Here is a 19,576-nt window from a genome sequence, read left to right on the forward strand (position 1 = left end):
GCATTCCCCCTGACCAGCAGCGCCTGATCTTCGCTGGCAAGCAGCTCGAGGATGGCCGCACCCTGAGCGACTACAACATCCAGAAGGTATGAACCAGAATTCAACCTAGAGTGATTTGAACCAGAAGTGGGGGCGTTATGGTATCTCGGGTTGGATCGGATCTTCAACATGTTCTTGTTCAAAGGACAACTCTGCCCACCTCGGATACGCAAAAGAAGGAATCGTCGCTTTACTTTGTGGTTCATGATTTGCGAAGTTATGGAACATTCGCTAACATGCGACATCAACTTTATAGGAGTCCACCCTTCACCTTGTCCTGCGTCTCCGTGGTGGTATCATTGAGCCTTCCCTCAAGGCCCTTGCCTCCAAGTTCAACTGCGAGAAGGCCATCTGCCGCAAGTGCTACGTACGTTTACCCCCGCCTTCTCTCCGCCTGCCCCCGATACTCGTGAAACCGCATCTCGTGGCAAGGCCATAAATTACGTTCACATATGTACTAACTCGGACCTTCTGCAGGCTCGTCTCCCTCCCCGTGCCACCAACTGCCGCAAGAAGAAGTGCGGACACACCAACCAGCTCCGCCCCAAGAAGAAGCTCAAATAGACGACTCGCTCCTCGGTCTTGTGCTCGGTGTGTTGTTGTGCAGATTTCAGAGGTGGGGATTGGCTGGACTGCTACATGGAGAGGATTACAAATGGCGTTAGATATGATGATAAAATCAATGCAGCCACAGTCATACTTTTTCTAGTTGGCTCCTCTCGACGACCAAGTTGCACTCCATGAAATGAAATGTGTAAAATTCAAAAAGTCGAATTGTTTCACATCTCCAGATTCCGTCTGCGGTAAATTCAGAGTACAATACATGCATGCGTTCAATAACACGACTAGAAAACTTGAGCTGCGACACCTGCTACCTGAGCAAGAATCTATGAAATGGCCAGTATCCCAAATGAAAGACATCGGTCGATCCTCCTCTTATGCCCGGAACATGCCTTTCTTGTCATCATCCTTATCATCATGGTCCTTGTCCTTATTCTTCTTTGAGACGGGGCTCCCGTGGCTAGTAGATATATCAGTTTGAGGTCAATTCGTTCGTCAGAAGGCCCAACTTACGCAAAGAAAAGCACCTTGATAGCAATAGCCAGTGCCGCATGAAGCACAACAACCAAGATCAAGAGGATCTTGCTAGCCTTGGCATCAGTAGCATTCAAGACCGGGTATAAGTTCCGCAGAAGGAAGAAGACAGTCCACGCAAAGCCAACGCCAACAAGCGCCCAGTTAAGCGCAGTCAACGGACTCCAGCTGACCAGTGCAACGGCAATCCAGACCAAATTGGAGTATCCATACAGGGCCCAGCACTCAATAAGGTCGGCCGTCGAGCTGCCAAACCAACGTAGCGCACCCCACAGGGCAATAGGCAAGATGCCCGTGTATCCATAAATCAGACCAGCCGCGCCCGATAGCAACGTGAAATCGTACTCAAAGTGCTTATCGTCATTGTTCGACAACCATTGTGAGATAGTGCCTGTCAAAAACAGGATAACCACCACCGTACTCGCGATCCAGATCGGCCCATACAGGTCTGGGTTGCCCTCTAGCACATCAAGGAAGTTGGAGCGCGGGTACAGCGTTGCCACACAGCGGCGAAATACCTCGTTCGTGTCGACGTCGAAAAATCGCTCGTAGTAATGCAGCGACCACCAGCTGTGCTTGGTCGGCGTACCGCCAGGGGACCGGTCACGGCGACGCGATGACCCGCCGCCCAGGAACGGGGCGGAGTCACCTTGAACTTTGGCGTTTCTTTGGTCACTCTCGAAGTCTGGGTTGTAGGATTACTCAGTTAGAGAGCTGGATTGGGCCGATTTGCTCGGGTAAACTCACTGGAGGGGTGGAATTCGAGGTCTTCTTGCAGGTCGGTATGGCCCAGGTCGCCCTGCTGATTTGTTAATTGAAATTATGTGTTTGTCATTCGAGTGCTATTACCTCTGCATCCACATCTACTACAACATCGTAGCCTCGGTTCGCCATGGTGGTTGGTTTTGAGATATGCTGTTGGAAGGGAGTTGTTAAGTGTACACATCAGCTTCCGCAGATAAAGCCACGCGCTCAAGCCACTACTGTGGGTACCACTACCCAGGTGTCATACACGAGTATCAGATACATATTATTTGTTATAATTGACTGAAGTTTCTATTCTATGTGAAACCTTTAGTTATGATCTTCAGAATATGGGTTTATTATGATTCTATCCTTTTTCCCTCTTCATTATCATACATACGCAACGGCACCAAGCATTCACGATATTTCAGTGCACATTCCGTGGAAAATTAGATCCACTGTTGGATTGCTCTTTGAACTCGACCAACACAGGCCCAAATCGAGGTATCAAATCCCTTTTTGCGGATGTAGAAAGATGCAGCTCCAACCAAGATAGCCAATGCCACAGAGCCCATGGAGTGACGGTGGTTCCACAGGAAATCCAGGGCTCTTTTCCTACGCTCTTCGCTCCGAATCTGTTGAGATTGTTTTCCAAACAAGTATATCGCTTCTTTGGTGGTGTACTTTCCATGTGGGTCTCGTGAAGTCTTGAGCACGCTGCACCAGGGAATATGTTTCCAGGCTCCAAGCGGCAAAGCTTCCGGAGGGTGATCCTCAAAGAGCTGTGTCGCATGCAGAATGTGCCCGTCCAAATCAAGTGGACATGGCAGCTTGGAAAGCGTGAAGTGAAGCATCTCAGGCTCGTTCGCTGGAATTTCCAGCAGCTCTTTCTTCCTGGACAGGATCATTGCTGCGAAAAGGTAGATTGCAACCACAGGTTCATGAGCCAATAGAAAGTCGAAGAGTCGTGATATGTTGCTGTACTCTTGAATGTCATGGGCGTATAGTGTCAGTGTAGCAGCGAGGGCAAAGAATGGTTCAATGTTGCCAAGGTGCCGTCTTAACTCAGGGTCTGCTGTCTCTATGATTGCAGGAATGAGATGGAGATGTTTCACGGCTGGAGATAGCGATGGAAGCATGTAGTCTCGTATGCGGAAAAGAGATATGTGAGCTACCGCTGGCACTGCTTGCTTCTCGCCCAGTACCAAAAGAAGGACTTGGACTATGTCATGATATCCTTGGAAATAGCAAAGCATGGGATATTCTCTTAGTACTTGAGTGATCAAATTGGATAGCTGTTTTTTCTTTTGCAACATTTCCTCCTCGGGAGCTAGAATCTGTTTAAGATCAAATCTCATAGTTCATAGGGACTTCTGGTAGCATACCTTTTGGGTAGTAGACAAAAGACCGGTTGACGTCAAGTTCTACCTGTTCCTCATCGGCATGTCGTAAAAGCTCAGTGTGTGGGACCGTATCAGATTGTTGCCTTTGTTCATCGCATCGTAACAAAACAGGCCCTATTCACCGATTAGGCAGGTCCATATGTATGTGCACCTTCTTTCAACCATAATGACTCACAAGCTATTCGTCTCAATTCATCTTCAAGTAGCCCGCCTTCGGATGTTGCGTGCACAGCTAATGCTTCCACATCGCGCACTGCACAGGCTTTGCGGATGGCTCTCGCCTTTTCTGCCCGAGCCAGCTGTTGTGCCGGTTCAAGCGCATTGTAGTCTTTAGAAGAATGTTCCGATGCAGATATATCCTCAGAGCTAGAATTGATCTCTTCTTTTCCGGTATCTTCCATCCTTTGTCTGCTAAGATATCGCCTGGCCAGGAGATTGAGCACCAAATATGCACCCAGAGAGAAAGAAAAAAGTTCCAGCTCAATTTGCTTCTCAATCTGAATGAAGAAAATCCACCTTTTAGATTCCGGATTTAGCTCAACAACATTGAGAGGCCGATCGGATATAGATCGACTAGAGCTTTCTTCACCGAGTAACGAAACGACGTGTTCAAACCAACGATTCACCCCCAAATATGTTAGAGAATAGCTTCCACCTTCGCAGCAGAATTTCTTTGAATCTGAACTGATGAATTTCTAGGCACGCAGACCCAAACGTCAACGGGTGTAAGTCTGAAGTCGAAGGCGGGCACCCGGAGTCCCACTTGACAGCCTTAGGCACCGATCGGCAGCCGCGACATGTTTTCGCCGATAACAACATTCGCCCTGTGCTAGGCTTAAGCACAACGCTCCGATCAAATAGCTTTGTGCTATTCATCGCGAGATTACAAACCTATAAAGCTGTGTGCTGTGCTACAAGCCCTTGAAATTCTGCGGTTTTAAGGTTGTGGTATCTCACTGACGGGCGGTGATTGCATAAATTCCGAAGTTGGCTTGGTCTTCGAGTTGTCTACCAGTGACAGTGCCAGCTCTGTGGTGAAGTTTTGCTTCCTGGAGCTCGAAAACGAATGAGGCTTGTGACAAATATTTGGATTGATTCGAGGGCTGTTGCTGCTATATAGCGCTCAGGCAAGCCGTAAGTCTCACATTGATATTTGTCCCTTATATGTCGGATGCCTCAATTAATTAAGATATCACAGGGCTTGTCTTGAACACACTTGAGTGTGAAATTATTCATAGCCACCTGCACTCTCTCCGGGTCGGGTTGTGCATCGGAAATTCATAGACAGCATCGCATGCAGTCGATGCATCAAGCGCATTGAGATATCCCACCCTCTGAAGTATGAAGAGAAGCAGAACTTGCAAATATCGAATGAAATTGCCCTGTTTTCTAAAAACAGAAAGTTGTAGGAAGCCTGGTGCAGTTCAATCCGATATTGGGGCTTGTTGCGCCTCAGGCCATTGCCTGGTCGGCTCTTGACATTTCCTATTGCCCAGTCCCTTTCCTCATTTCCTTACAACTTCGCCTTTTCAGCTTCTTGTTCCATCTGCTATCTCTCTCTCTGTCTTCAGGTGCATATCTCTCTACCCCCTTCAGGCCTTTGGCTTTTGAACCGTTTGCTCGTTTGCTCTAATCTGTTTGGGCATTCTTGTGAAACTGCTCCAACCAACACGATGCCTGGTGATCAGCACAAGACGTGTCGATCGCGTCTGGCTGGACTGCTTACCCAACCATTGATCCCCAGCCCTATCATCAAGTGGATTCTTCCAGCACGTCTTCGAGATAAGCATCACAATGATGTTGTTTTCATTGGAGAACGACGAATTCAAATCAAGGAAGCCCTGCCTAGTGGTCATCTTCAGGATGTTGTCGAAAAATCGGATATTGAAGGCTCGCTTATTGGGGCAAAAGTCATCAATGTAAGCACCCAGTTGCCTTGGGAAACTCAGGCTCCAACAAGTTCGATTGTCCACCCTTACGACAGAAACAAGCTACCTCCTCAAATCCTTTTTCTTGTTTTGGACTCAAATGAGCTCCTTTTCATGTACTGCTCAGAAATGGGAGATGGCCCATTTGTTTCCTACAATCGAGCTCTACCCCGCGATATCAACATAGCCGACAAATATGGCAGACATATCGCTGTCGACCCCAAGTAAGTATTAACCATCGGTAGCCTCAATTGAATTGACAAAAGCTTACACCATGATTAAGGTCGCGGGCGGTCGCAGTCAGCGCGTCACGTAACTTCTTTGGTGTTTTGTGGTTAAAATCTCCCGACGAACTCCAGATGCAAATGGCTCAGGGGAAGCTGAACCCACTTTCAAGTGTATGTGCTCACAGCTGTTTATCTATCATGTGTCAGGTATTAACACTGTCTTAACAGGAGAGTTTCTTCCAAGTGACTGGCGACATACTGTTCATGGAATTTCTGTACCCAAAAGACAACAATGATAAACGAGTCATTCTACTGCTTATCATCCACAATCGTGACACAACACGGTCTATGGTGTTTGAATGGGATGGAGTTAGTGTACTCAACCGCATGACTCCCAAACGCACCTCAACCATTCTGCCTCAGCAAGACCAGTTGCCTAGCATGGTCATCCCTTTGGCGAAAGAATCATCCTACCTCCTGGTCACAACAAACTCCATGGCAATGTACACGCCCAGTAGCTCGTCTCGTCCGATGCGTTACCCGCCGATCATTCCCGATGCCGAATCATCGGAGGCTGGACTGTGGACTCGCTGGGCCAGACCCTCGCGGAACTGGATGTACAGTCAGAGGTATGATGGCATCTTCCTCTGTCAAGAAAAAGGCTGGATCTATTATCTCGAGTTTGGCAACGATGGTGAACTTGAAACACAAACTTCTTTGGGTCAGCTCCACTGCGATGTTGATACAGCATTTGATATTCTTGATATGGGCCATGAAGGAGGTGACTTTATTTTGGCTGCTGGAAGTCAGGGTGATGGTGGGTTGTTTGTCCAGGAAGCACGAGATCACCCTAGGTGTGTTCAGCGATTCCTCAACTGGGCACCAGTGCCCGATGCTGTGGTCATTCCATCAGCGCCCCAGGACAGCCCCTTCAGACGTAATCTGAGTCGTCATCGCGATCGACTCTTTGTCTGCTCGACATCTGCTTCAGGCAATGGGGCTATCACCGAGCTTCGATATGGCATTGAGGCTCAGATTGGAGTTGCGGCTACATTGGGTGGATTTTCCAGCATACGTGATATGTGGGCTGTGTCACTCGGTACTAAGGATTCGATCTACCTAGTGGCCTCTGATCCGCTTTCCTCATTGCTTCTTCATACAACTCCAGATATGAGAGATGGCATTACTGCTCTTGAGGACGATACAGATTTGGAAGTACAACAGACCTTGGCAATGGACTGTACACCTTCCGGTGCCATTGTTCGGGTCACAGAAAGAGCTGTGCACTTTTTCGTCCCTGCCGATAACTCTCTCAACAGCTCTATTCAACATGATCCCCTTGTATCTGTCACGGCTGCTATTGTGGATGGCCCAAGTTCCACTGTGATCATGACTACAAGAACTAAAGAGGGGAATTTCCTCCATTTCTTTCGCATAATCACGACTGGCGCATGTGTCACTCTATCTAATCATGAGGCTCCATATCCGCTCCAAAAGGAGCCCATCTGTATCTCCCACCAGAATTGGGGGAAAGTCGGATTCATTTTTTTTGGGCACTAGCGATGGCACGGTACTATCATTTGAGGTTGACAACGAGAGTGGTGGAATCAGACAACACGCCGACACTCGTATATCAGTCACTTCTGGGGATGACATTTCCCTCGCGATTGAAAGCCTCGCTGTTGTCAGAACTCTTTCAGACGACAGAATGCACCCGTTCCTTTTCTGTGGACTGCGAAGTGGCATACTTGTTCCGTTTGAGATAGATACAGATACTGTCAATTTCCGCGGTGACCCTGTCTTCGGGTTCAAATGTGAGTCATCTTTAGTTCAAAATATTGTTCGCCTTATTAACCCGAAACCTTCTCTCCAGGTTTGAAACAAAGACTGCCACGCCGTTATGGGAAAACGTCAATTAAACTCAAATCCCATAATACATTTGCGTTGTTCATATGTGGAGATGATTTCTGGCGTGTGTCGTATGCCCCAGGTGGCAATGACTGTGACTATTTCCTCTCTCGTGTTTGGATTACAGATCAGAACTGCGTAAGTCACATCCCATCTTGTTCTTTTGAGCCATGTTTTAACATTGATGTCAGCCCGCATACTTTCCTACCAGATTAAATAGCTTTGCTCTTGTCGACGTAGGAGATCAAGAGTCTGGAATTATAAGTACATACTTGTTTTGTTTTGCAGATGGCCAGCTTCTGGTGTGCTCTCTGGATCAAGAAGCAAAGACCGTCCCCCGACGCATCGACATGCCCGGAAACCCCAGCAAGCTTACGTATTCCAGGCATCTTCGGAGTCTCATTGTCTCGTACTCCGTTGTCCAGAAAGGAAACCAAGCAAGGCCTCTCGATCTTTCCCGCACGGCATGCATCGAGTTTGTGGATCCAGACGCACAGGTTCCAGTAGTTCCTAACGATGTGGACATGGTTTCTCAAGGCCTTCTCCCTTGGAGACCACACGGAGTTTCTGGTGAGAAAATCACATGTATTCTGGACTGGATGCCATGCAAGGGTGGTAACGAATATCATCTTATCGCAATTGGGACTTCAGTCGACGTGCCTCATCAACCCAATAAACGCCAAGGTCGATTGATGCTCATACACGCGTCTCGGGATGTCAGCTCTCCTGGGCAGATCACCTGCATTGACAAGCACACGCAATGGTTTAAAGACCCAATCTATGCAATGGCCTCTTACTCCGATAGCGTGATTGTTGCATCTGGGAAAAGATTTTTCACGGTTACCTCACGGAATTCTCTAACAAAATGGAATCGAAATATCACTGCACTTCTTCCATCCCCAGCTGTCGCGATGACGGTGGCAGGAGACATGATCTACGTCACCAGTTCGAGACATTCCGTTTTGACCTACGTTATTGTAAACGGGGATATCCTGGCAAGCGGTTTCGATTCAGTCGCACGCGATGGTTTGTCTCACACTTTGATTCCCGGGTTTGGAATTGAACCGGATCACCTTTTAGTGAGTAGCAGAGGTGGAGCAGCCCGAATTTTCACCATGAAAACCCTCGACCCACCAGTTGACCTTGTGCCTCGTGCGGTGGCCAATCTTCCTGTCTCGTTAATCGAGGTTACTCAAGGCTGCAAGTCTCCAGCTTCGCTAGTGACCAATACCCCTTATTATGGCTTTGGCATCAATGGAACTGTCTATCGGCTCTTAGTCCTTCGTGCGAAGGAATGCCATCTTCTTCAACTTCTGCTCAACATCTGCCTTAGGGATGAGGCCATCTGTCCCTCTCTGTCCCGCAGACATCGCTACCTTGATGCAATCTCCCAGGTTGAAAACAGCAAGCATATCGATGGTACCATTCTGACTCGCCTTGTGAGTCGCGACTCGAAGTACCTGGATGAAGTTCTTAGGGCATGCGACAGGAAGCAGTTCAAGGACCTGACCCCTGAAACAGTGAAGATATTCATGAAGGCAATTGAGGAGACACTTGGAGCTGATGTCAACCACACCCAGGCTCTCTTCACATGGCTTCGGCGCTTGCTGCACATTGAACTTTAATCTCAAGAAGAGTCAACATGCAATGCAGTGTGGAAGAACAAGCTTGGAAGTACATAGCCCTGAAATATGTATGCCATTCGCGGATCGGATTAAAATGTCAGTGGTAATCTTTCAAGCTCATTTTATTGGTAGAATTGTAGATTTTCAATATAACCTTAGAAAGGGGGACAAAATACATCGATATATGGGGGAGTTCAACTGGTCCGCTGGTCGTGGCGATTTAGAGCCCATTGTTCCCCACCGGCCATGAATCTTCCCGAAATTCTTTTCCTTTCCCACACCCCTCCCTTAGGCCCACCTTACAGAGAGCTCTATCTCTCGCCTTTCATTCTGGGGATTGTCCTTTTTTTGACTTTTGTCATCCTCTCCCTTTTGAATACCTGTGGGTATCACTACACGCCAATAACCGGTTAACTCCGTTTGTGCGCTTTTCTCCGGTCACTCCAATCGGATCATCAACAAACTTCCAAGGGAAATCTATCACAATGGCACCAAAGAAGAAGGGTAACAAGAGACAGGAGGAGGACTGGGAGGCCGATCTCGGCGAGTCTGCTCCCACCGCGGCTCCTGTCGAGCAACCCCAAGAAGATGTCGACGAGGCCGCGCCGGTCGGTGGCCTGATGGCTGCTTTGAGGAAAAATAAGGCCAAGAAGGCTAAGAAGGGAAAGATGAATGATTTTGTCGAAGGTGAGGACGCCGAGGGTGCCGAGGCCAAGCCTGCCGACGACTTGGCTAGCAAGCAGCCTGAGGAAGGTAACTTCGACGATGATGATGTTTTCGCTGGAAAGAAGACCAAGCCCATCAAGGAGGTGGTTAAGCCCGCAGCGCAAGTGCCCGAGCCCGAGGGCGAGTTCCGAGTAAAGAGCAAAAAGGAGAAGGAGCGTGAGAAGAAGGAGAAAGAGAAGCAGCGCAAGAAGGAGCAGGTAGGTTTAGGAAATTCCTGCCGGGTGTCGAAGGCATCTACTGATATTTTTTTTTTCTCATCTATGTAGGCTGCCACAAAGAAGAAGCTCTCCCCTGCTCAAGAAAAGGCCGAGGCCAAGAAGGCTGCCGAAGCTGATGCCAAGAAGGATGCACCCGCTGCCGCACCCGCTGCAGAGACTGGTGGCAAGAAGAAAAAGCTTCCTCCCCACCTAGCAGCTCTTCAGAAGCAACAGGAACGTCTTCGACAGCAACGTGAGGAGGAGGAGCGCATTGCAGCCGAAGAGAAGGCCGCGGCCGCCAAACAGAAGCTTCTTGATGAAGAGGAAGAGAAGAAGCGTGCAGAGGCTCGTGAGCGTAAGAAGGAGAAGGAGCGCGAAAAGAAGGAGCAGCTACGCAGGGAAGGCAAGCTGCTTACCAAAGCTCAACGAGAGGCTAAGGAGCGCAATGAGTTGCGCATGCAGCAGATGATTGCTGCCGGTGGCAAGGTTGCTGGCTTAGAAGAGGGTGGTGAGAAGAAGGCACGCCCTGTATATGAAAACAAGAAGAAGAGAGCTGGCAAGAAGCAGGAGGAGGACCTTGAAGCTGCTGCCGCTCGAGCCCAGGCTCAGCGCGAGGCTGAAGATCGAAAGAGGGAGGCTGAGGAGAAAGCCAAGGCTGAGGCTGCCGCCGCCGCTGCTGCTCCTGCAGATGAGGACGCCATCGAAGACTGGGAGCAGGCTGCTGACGAGGATGTCAAGGACAGCTGGGATGCTGAATCGGATGAGGAAGAGAAGCCCGCTGAGGAAGCACCGGCTCAGAAGGAGGAGAAGGAGGAGGAAGGATCTGACTCTGACTCTGACTCCGACGAATCATCTGATGAAGATTCATCTGACGATGAGCAATCCGCCAACCAAAGGGCCATTCAGGCGAGAAAGGCCGAGGCTGCGGAGCGGAGAAAGGCCAAGCACGAGGAGGCTCTGGCGGCTCGTTCAAAGGATAATCTCCGATCCCCTATTTGCTGTATTCTTGGTCACGTCGATACTGGTAAGACCAAGCTGCTTGACAAGATCCGACAGACCAACGTGCAGGAGGGCGAAGCAGGTGGTATCACCCAGCAGATCGGTGCCACTTACTTCCCTGTCGATGCTTTGCGCACAAAGACTCAAGTTGTCAACAAGGACGGCAAATTCGAGTTCAAGGTCCCTGGTCTGTTGATCATCGATACTCCTGGTCACGAGTCCTTCTCCAATTTGCGATCAAGAGGTTCCTCCCTTTGCAACATTGCTATTCTCGTTGTTGATATCATGCACGGTCTCGAGCCCCAGACTCTCGAGTCTATGCGTTTGCTGCGTGACCGCAAGACTCCTTTCATTGTCGCGTTGAACAAGATTGATCGTCTTTACGGCTGGAAGAAGATTGACAACAATGGCTTCGAGGACAGTTTAGCTATGCAAAACAAGGGTGTTCAGAACGAATTCCGCACTCGTCTTGAGGCCACCAAGCTTGCTTTCGCCGAGCAAGGTTTCAACTCCGAGCTGTTCTTCGAGAACAAGTCTCTGTCTCGCAACGTTTCTCTCGTGCCGACCTCCGCCCACACTGGAGAGGGTGTTCCTGATATGCTGAAGCTCCTGACCAGCTTGAGCCAAGAGCGTATGACCAACTCCCTGATGTACTTGTCCGAGGTCGAATGTACAGTTCTGGAGGTCAAGGTCATTGAAGGTCTCGGTACGACCATTGACGTTATTCTGTCCAACGGTATCCTTCGCGAGGGTGATCGCATCGTAATGTGCGGTCTTAATGGTCCTATTACAACGAATATTCGTGCTCTTTTGACACCAGCACCGCTCAAGGAGCTGCGTTTGAAGTCTCAGTACGTTCACAACAAGGAAGTCAAGGCTGCTCTTGGTGTGAAGATTGCTGCCAACGACTTGGAGCACGCTATCGCTGGTTCTCGCATGATGGTCGTCGGCCCTGACGATGATGAGGAGGATCTTGAGGAGGAGGTCATGAGCGATCTGGAGAATCTGCTGAGCCGTGTCTCAACAGATCAGCGTGGTGTCACTGTCCAGGCTTCCACCCTGGGCTCTCTTGAAGCTCTTCTGGAGTTCCTCAAGGTTTCCAAGATTCCTGTTGCTAATATCTCCATCGGTCCCGTTTACAAACGTGATGTCATGATGGCCGGCACCATGCTTGAGAAGAGTAAAGAATATGCTGTCATGCTGTGCTTCGATGTCAAGGTCGACAAGGATGCAATGACCTATGCCAATGAAATCGGTGTCAAAATCTTCACTGCGGACATCATCTACCACTTGTTTGATAACTTCACTGAGCATATGGCTCAGATCACAGAACAGCGCAAGGAGGAGGCTAAGCTTCTTGCTATCTTCCCCTGTGTCATCAAGCCTGTTGCTGTCTTCAACAAGACCGACCCCATCGTCATCGGTGTTGATGTCATTGAAGGAAGTCTGCGTCTCCATACCCCTCTCGCTGCGGTCAGGACCAACGCCGCTGGTGTGAGGGAGATTGTCGATATTGGTAGAGTGTAAGTTATACCCCCCCCCTCATCTTTTTTTCTAGTTTCTAACACACATTCTTACAGCACATCCATTGAGCGCGATCACAAGGCCATTCCGGTCTGCAAAAGAGGTCAGCCCTCCGTTGCTGTCAAGGTCGAGGGCCCCAATCAGCCCATGTATGGTCGTCACCTCGAAGAGAAGGACCAGCTGATCTCGCACATCTCGCGTAAAAGTATCGACACCCTCAAGGAGTTCTACCGGTCTGAGGTCTCTATGGAGGAATGGGCTCTGGTTAAGAAGCTCAAGCCTGTTTTCGACATTCCTTGAATTCAATCCTAGGGCTTCCTTCCGGTGTGCAATTTCTGCAGATCAAGAATTCTCACCACCGGACCCATTCCAGACTTGCGATACCTATTCTCCAGCGAACTTAACGATCAAATGCCAGTGAGTGGCGAGCTTTGTTCTCCGTCGGCCCTCATGGCCTTCGGTTCCGTCTTAGCCAGCGTTGAGGAAATGAAACTCTGCTAGGCTATGAGAATTGCTATCGGAATACGGAAAAGTTATGCTATTTTGATTACGATTTGAACATACAATGAATGACCATGACTTGATGGATGAACAGGGAGAGAAGTCGCCTGTACATGATATAGGAAAAGCAAGGCCTGGTCGATACCAGATCTTTTGTTCCTTTTATAGTGAATTGAACTTATACTACTCAAAATTTTACATTAGTGAGTAAACATGCCGGCTGCAATTTGATGCTTATATCTTGGATTCACCGAAGCAATTCGACCAGTCTGACTAGTTTACAAACTGGGACGATCATGTCTTTTCATGGACAAGGCCAAATCCAAACGGTTGCTTCAGAATATCAGAAAGCATCATCCACCCGTCAATAGGTATCCTTTCCAATCTTTTGTAGTATGTACAATCCTTTTCCTACCACCGCACCCAGCATAGCTAGCACCTTCATCCCCACAAACGGCTATCAAGCACCCACTAAATGAGCATTACTCCAATATCCTAACTCAAAAATCATCCCCTTCCCACTTCTCAACCTTCCCCCATGTCTCTCCCAATCCAACCAACTACCCGGATAAACCCCAATATTAGCAGGGTCATATCCAGCCTGTATAGCCATCTGTGCCGCTGTCCTAGCCCGCACACCAGCCTTACAATAGAAGACCATCTGCGCAGGTTCGCCCTCGCTCTCCGCAGGATCAGGCTTAGCGAACCCGAACCGGGTCTCGAACTCGTCTGGGGTTAAGTACAATGCATCTGGCTGTGATGCCAGCGGGATGGACACTGCAGATGGAATGATACCTGTTCCTTGGAGTTCGGCGGGCTCACGCACGTCGATGAGGATTATGGGCTTGTGGGTTGGAGAGTTGGGGGATGAGGTTGGGAGGGCGGCATTGATCTGATTTAGTCTTTGTTAGTATCGCAACCACGGCAATACTTTGGTGGCTTTTTTTCTTATTGTATGATATTGGGGTTCAAGAAAGAAGTAATGGAGTGTTCGGTGCATACATCTTCGAAGCCCCATTCCTGGAGCTTGACTGGGCTAGTCTCATCGCTGTTCCAGCGTCTCTGCACTTGGCGGGGATTCTTGTTCGGGATTGACTTGGTTTGGAGACTGCATGATGGTGCCAAGTGACGGTTCTGAGAAGTAACCAGTCCTCTTGTTGGTGCGGAGATAGCTCGGTGCAAGGCCACGGCTGGTGATGCCGCACTGCGTGTCGGGATTCTGACTGCGGCGGAGGACAGCACGAAAGCAGATCGTTGGAACTTGAATGATAATTTTGAAGCCATTGTTTTGATTATAGAATTGAGTGTTCACAGGCGTGAGAGGTAGGAGTTATTACATCGCCGAACGTAACCTCGGGACGAGGGATAGTGATGTCAGTATCTGCCCCGCGTGACCGCTTGCTGGTTTAGGGATTTTCTTCAGACAGTCTTTGGAGCTATGTACAAGCTCTGCCGGAAAATATTGGGAATTTTGATCAGTATATATAGCTCAATTGCCTGTAATGTAGCTATGGGGGTTTTGGGGGAATCAAGAAATATTTTGATTGACTCCCACATAGATCTCATAGAGACAGCACAGATATATATAGTGAAGTATATTTTACGTGAATGAGATTTTCTGACTGGGGAAATCATGAGAAAACGACAAGAGACTTGGCCCATATCCTTGGACATGTGAGAAAACATATGGCAAGTTAGGTTTGTGAAAAGTTATGTTCATGTCATATTTATAAAGGTAAAATAAGAGGATTAATATTGTTCTAATATGCATGGCCCTAGGAGTAGTCACTCGAAAGAAAAGAAAAAAGAAACCCCCCACGATCCCTCACGGGCAACAGGGAATCATAATCGCAATGGAGGTTTCTTTGTGCAAGGGTATGAAAGGTCTCTCAGTGAGAAACATATGCTAAAGACTTTTCCTGTATTGAGCGTTCATCATGCATCAAAATCGAATGAGAAAGAAAGGTCCAGTGGACTACCCTATCCCCAGGACAGGAAGACATCGTGTCAAGGTAACCAAGCTTTCTCTGTCCTCTGTCCAGAGGATGGGGCTGGGTTCCAGCTTCGCTTTGTTGTTTTGTACAAAAAAGGGAGAATTTAAGCGCGGGGGCGGAACGTAAGAAGGCAGTCATCCTGGGATGCATTAGTAACTTGATCGTACCAAGAAGTAAGTTTGGGCATACCTTGGGGAAAATGGTGGCAAACACCTTGATATCCTCTGACTCGGGGGTAGGGGTGTGCTCCCAGTCCATCACCATACTGGCCTTTCCAATCATAGACATCAGAGAAAGCTGAGCGTAGGTCTGACCCAGGCAGTAGTGGGGACCTGTACCGAAAACCAGCCAGTTCTTGGTCTGCTGCTCAGCGGTACCGGTGATCCAGCGGTCTGGATCAAATGAGTCGGCATTAGGGTAAGCCTCCTCGTCGTGGCATGCGGGCCACACGGAGGGAATGATCATCGAGCCCTTGGCGACGGTGACAGTCTCGCTGATAGGGAAGTCCTTCTTGACCAGGTAGGGAACCATGATGACAGGGGGCGGTAGCGCAGGGTCTCCTTGACAACAGCGCGAGTGTAGGGCATGTTGTCAAGCATATCCATTGTGGCGGGGAGAGTGCGATCGCCGTTACGGATGTTCAGGTTCTCCTCACGGACCTTGTCCAGGATCTCAGGGCGGTCGGCCATCAGTTGGAACAACCAGGTGGAGGCGGCACTGGTAGCATCTTGGGAAGCGAACAGGAAGGTGAAGATAGTCTGGGCAATCTCATAGTCGGAGAATTCACGAAGAACCTGGCTAGGTTTTTCTGAAGAATCGACCTGGATTCCTTTCTCAATCTTCTCACGGTACGCGGCGGAATCCAACTGAGCCTTAACCCAGGCGTCCATGATACAAGAGATCTCACCACCAGCAGCCATGCGGGCCTTGGACTTGGCCGCACACTTGGTGAACTCCTCAAGCACCATATCGGCGGCCTTCTTGCCGTACCAGGTCTTAGTGTAAGGAAGGATGATAGGGAAGTTGACTAGCTCGAGGGCAGCAGTGATCAGATAGTAGTCATCGGCAATTTTCTGCACACCCTCATCCGAGATGTAGTAACCGACAAAGGTACGGCAAGACAGAGCACACATAAGCTCACGGAACTCGGACATCCAGGGGGTCGGGGTGAAGTTGGTGGCGGCGGACTTCTTGAGGAAGTGCTGGTTGTAGGAGTTGAATACCTCCTCGGCGCGGGGCAGATACATGGCCAGAGCCTGGCGAGTGAACAATCCGTTCAGACCCTTGCGGTAATCCACGTGGGCCTTGCCATCCAAGAAGACCCAGTTGGTCTTGCCGAGAAGCTTGTGCGCGGCATCCACAACACAGGGCTTGACATAGCCGGGCGAGTTGAAGATCTTACGGGACATATCACGAGACGAGGCAATCACGACGAACCTTTTGTAGAAGAACGTTAGAGAACGGATCCTAGGGAATTGAGTATATCTGGGAGCTTCTCACTTGTGGAAGACGGAAACACAGCTGAGGTCTCCACTGTCCCATTTGGCCTTGTATTCGGTGAATTTGGGGTTGACTGATTCAAGGAATGGGCCCATGAAGGGGATCTTGTACATGGGGCCAGTAATGGCACCCTTAAGGTAGTGGTACTTGACTGTAAATAGGGGTCTCAATTAGTTCCAAGACGCAATTTCAAAGGGCACACATATCGCATTGGCACTCACACTGATCATAGAGGACTGCAATGACCAAGAACGTCAGCAGGCCCTTCCAGATAGTGAAGCCATCCAGTATGGTGGCGACCAGGCCGGCCGGCGCGAAAAGTTGAGGCGAGACCGTCGCATCCGCCGATGGCGAGGCGAAGCTCCCATTGAGGTTGGCCATATTGACCATATTGGGAGTCCAGGTCTGATTTCACAAAATGAAGGAGAATGAATTTGAGAAGACTAAATAAAAAGGGAAAAAAGGCGAGTGGAGAGAGGGGAGAAAGAATTGACTGGGGCTCAGGGGCGGGAACGCCAATTACACGGAGGCCCGGATGCCCAGCATTATCTCAATATCAATGCATAAGGTGTAAGTCATATTTCAAAGATTCTGTTAGGTTGATTTTATTTTCTTTATTTTTATTGGGAGAACATTTGAAATTACTTTAGCCTATATCTATATCTACAGAGTACAACAGGGGGAGCTCACACTGTAATCTCTTCGAGCCCCAACATTAAATTTATTTTACATATATTCTGTGTCGAAAACTAATATTGCAAAGATTTCCCAAGGAAGTTCATACTAGAGAGTGTATGGAGTACTCTGTAGAGGGTTATACATATACTCCGTATTGTATAAGGGCATAGGTATCCTGAAATGCACGATTACTCAGCACGACGTGACCCGGCTAGAGAGTTCCCGAGATAGATTGATTGTCGCTGATTGGTCGTCAAAGCAAGGGTTGTGCTTATGCTTATGCTTACAACGGGCAATGACTATGTGGTACGTTGGAAATCGAAAATGGGTATTCATTGCACATCCATGTAAGGGTTCAACGACCACCAAAACCAAACCATCCGCGACGGCCTTTCGTCTCTTCCTCCACGGGGCTTTGGGCTTGTGCTTGTGGCTGAGTCGGAACCTTCTCTTGTTGACCCTCGCGTGGGTAATCAATATAGTTCCATGCCACATCGAGGAATAAGGGCTTCACGGGGATGGGCTGCATTTGAGGTGGGTACGGCACCAAATTATTAAGGTCCACCCCGGATCCTGCGAACTGTTGTAGTCGTTCCACCACTGGCCGCTGGCTCGACTGTGAGGCTTCTTCGGCAGTCACCTTCTCTAGAGTGACAAGTCCACGATACCGAGCAACCAAATCTCGCAGAGTTGATTGTAAGATACTTGATTGTACCTGAGAGACCTCAAGCTTTGGGACGCCTTCAGCATCTGCTGCTGACTGGGGAGAAGCGGAGGTAGCGAGAGTCAAGGCTTGGGAAAACAGTGCAAGAGCCTCCTTTGATTTCGAAAGCACCCCATGGGATCTTCCGATAGCAAGACATCTAAAGAAGAAAGAAAGTGATTAGTTACGAACCAGGGAGGATTGTGGTGAGAACCATACCTGAGAGCACGGAAGTAATGCCGCTTTGCCTCTAGATCCTGCACAAAGGCTGAGTCGGCTGCAACACCTGGAAGCTCGAGAATGAATTCCAAACTCTGGAGTGTCGAATCGTACAGGACGACACGCTCACGGAGCTTGTTCAGCTTCTTGCCATTTCCTGTGGTGTGTTTGGCAGTTTCCTTTCCATTCGTTGTGGGTTGCTGTTCTTCAAATGACAAACCGTCCCGTTCTCCACATAGCACCCGATTACGGCCGACTCGCCAGCCAACCAAAGTGTAATTAACTGCAGTTCGAGTGATTTGAAGTGCCTGCATTCTCTTATCGCTGGGATCAACACCCTCACTGGCCAGATCATCAATGGCAGATTTCGTCGCATCGACAGCATCCTGACTGGCGATAATCACGTTATCATATGCAGCGGCTTTCTCCTTGGCAGCGGCAGACTTTCCTGCACCTGCTAGCCAAGTAGTGAGGCGAGCCTCCGCGGCCGAGGCAGCAGCTAACGATTGAGAGATTGAAGCGTCGTCCAGTGGGACAGTTCGCGATCTCCAAGTGACAGACTGGGGCAATTCCTGCACTTCACCCTCTGCAGTTCGTCGAGTACCAGCTGCTTCTTCGGCAAGACAAGAGGGGTCGATCTTCTCAACTTCAGCGCGAATCTCGGAGTTCACTGGGAAGAATTCAATGGCCAGCGACGAGGTAGGCTTGGAGCGGGGGAGCTTCATCTGATAAGCCGCATATCGGAGACTTGGGTCAACAGTCCCCGAGAGCAGGTCCCGAAAAGCATCTTTCTTGACCCTTTGACCCAAGGCCGTATAAATCACTCTCGCAAGGGAGTAGTCTCGGAGACACTGTTCCCACCGCCGTTTTTCAAGCCACAGAGTACCGGAAATCATTGCCAAATAAGCCCGGGTCTCCAGGATATCCACATCACTCGCCCCAGAGAGCGCTTGCTCGTGGAGCAGCGAGATTAGATGCTGCGCATACCCAGTAGCTTTGTTGAGTCGAGAAATAACATGACGCCGAGCAGCACCAGAGATGGGCTTTGCGGAAGGATCTGCGGAATGGGTGGACTTCATGTGCATTGCTTGCGCCCAAGCTCGTTCGGAACTTAGAAGTAGAAGGTGGACATATCTGGTCTAGGTTAGAAGGCAGTCTAGTAGTTAAGAATGGAGATGTGGGTAGCATACGACACATTGCTTCCAACATTTTCAGCAGTCACAGCTGGCTTGGCAGTATACTTGCGGCCTTTGACAGTGGCCTGACCAAGCTTCTTGCGGAGTTTCTGCAGTTTTCTGGTTGTGTGCGCCCGGTAGGCATTGTAGTCTCCCACAAGGAGAGCCTCCTCCCTCTCTTTGAAGATAAATTCAGTCACTTCCATGATAATTTTCTCTTTCTTGTTCCTTTACTTGGGGCCCTTGTGATGAGACTGGGGGGACACGGTTGAAGTGGTGGGCTCAGCGAAGGCGGTGAAACCCCGGCAATTTCATGCACCTCCGAATCTTTTACGTTGTTTTCTCCAAGCTCATGGGACCTCGGATTTACCATTGCCTTTTTTGTTCATAT

The 19,576-nt window shown here is 49.2% G+C and overlaps 7 protein-coding genes across 7 annotated transcripts; 2 read left to right on the forward strand and 5 right to left on the reverse strand.

The window, feature by feature from the left end:
* Nucleotides 1-975: 975 nt before the first annotated feature.
* N7500_003092 (Yip1 family protein) lies at nucleotides 976-2,028 on the reverse strand (the record flags this gene model as incomplete). Its single annotated transcript, XM_056674238.1, has 4 exons — nucleotides 976-1,060; nucleotides 1,114-1,819; nucleotides 1,882-1,933; nucleotides 1,984-2,028. The coding sequence occupies 4 exons, from the start codon at nucleotides 2,026-2,028 to the stop codon at nucleotides 976-978; spliced, it is 888 nt and encodes a 295-aa protein (XP_056534763.1).
* Nucleotides 2,029-2,327: 299 nt separating this feature from the next.
* On the reverse strand, nucleotides 2,328-3,682 carry N7500_003093 (TBC domain-containing protein; the record flags this gene model as incomplete). Its single annotated transcript, XM_056674239.1, has 3 exons — nucleotides 2,328-3,208; nucleotides 3,264-3,395; nucleotides 3,457-3,682. 3 exons carry the CDS (start codon nucleotides 3,680-3,682, stop codon nucleotides 2,328-2,330), a joined length of 1,239 nt encoding a protein of 412 aa, XP_056534764.1.
* A 1,272-nt stretch (nucleotides 3,683-4,954) lies between these two features.
* Nucleotides 4,955-8,969, forward strand: thtA (the record flags this gene model as incomplete). Its single annotated transcript, XM_056674240.1, has 6 exons — nucleotides 4,955-5,433; nucleotides 5,493-5,607; nucleotides 5,665-6,969; nucleotides 7,022-7,250; nucleotides 7,310-7,482; nucleotides 7,536-8,969. 6 exons carry the CDS (start codon nucleotides 4,955-4,957, stop codon nucleotides 8,967-8,969), a joined length of 3,735 nt encoding a protein of 1,244 aa, XP_056534765.1.
* A 485-nt stretch (nucleotides 8,970-9,454) lies between these two features.
* N7500_003095 (putative mitochondrial translation initiation factor IF-2) lies at nucleotides 9,455-12,715 on the forward strand (the record flags this gene model as incomplete). The annotated part of the gene is made up of 3 exons (XM_056674241.1): nucleotides 9,455-9,892; nucleotides 9,962-12,414; nucleotides 12,472-12,715. The coding sequence occupies 3 exons, from the start codon at nucleotides 9,455-9,457 to the stop codon at nucleotides 12,713-12,715; spliced, it is 3,135 nt and encodes a 1,044-aa protein (XP_056534766.1).
* Nucleotides 12,716-13,388: 673 nt separating this feature from the next.
* N7500_003096 (rhodanese-like domain-containing protein) lies at nucleotides 13,389-14,200 on the reverse strand (the record flags this gene model as incomplete). The annotated part of the gene is made up of 2 exons (XM_056674242.1): nucleotides 13,389-13,808; nucleotides 13,919-14,200. Coding segments are annotated over 2 exons (702 nt in total), but the record flags the coding sequence as incomplete, so codon positions are not given.
* Nucleotides 14,201-15,013: 813 nt separating this feature from the next.
* Nucleotides 15,014-16,800, reverse strand: erg5 (C-22 sterol desaturase erg5; the record flags this gene model as incomplete). Its single annotated transcript, XM_056674243.1, has 5 exons — nucleotides 15,014-15,049; nucleotides 15,100-15,403; nucleotides 15,448-16,347; nucleotides 16,411-16,561; nucleotides 16,632-16,800. The coding sequence occupies 5 exons, from the start codon at nucleotides 16,798-16,800 to the stop codon at nucleotides 15,014-15,016; spliced, it is 1,560 nt and encodes a 519-aa protein (XP_056534768.1).
* A 643-nt stretch (nucleotides 16,801-17,443) lies between these two features.
* Nucleotides 17,444-19,391, reverse strand: N7500_003098 (signal recognition particle subunit SRP68; the record flags this gene model as incomplete). Its single annotated transcript, XM_056674244.1, has 3 exons — nucleotides 17,444-17,951; nucleotides 18,011-19,144; nucleotides 19,201-19,391. 3 exons carry the CDS (start codon nucleotides 19,389-19,391, stop codon nucleotides 17,444-17,446), a joined length of 1,833 nt encoding a protein of 610 aa, XP_056534769.1.
* Nucleotides 19,392-19,576: the final 185 nt, after the last annotated feature.

This window comes from Penicillium coprophilum (genome assembly GCF_028826855.1).
Source record: "Penicillium coprophilum strain IBT 35676 chromosome Unknown utg000002l_segment0_segment1, whole genome shotgun sequence".
In the NCBI taxonomy this organism is placed as follows: domain Eukaryota; kingdom Fungi; phylum Ascomycota; class Eurotiomycetes; order Eurotiales; family Aspergillaceae; genus Penicillium; species Penicillium coprophilum.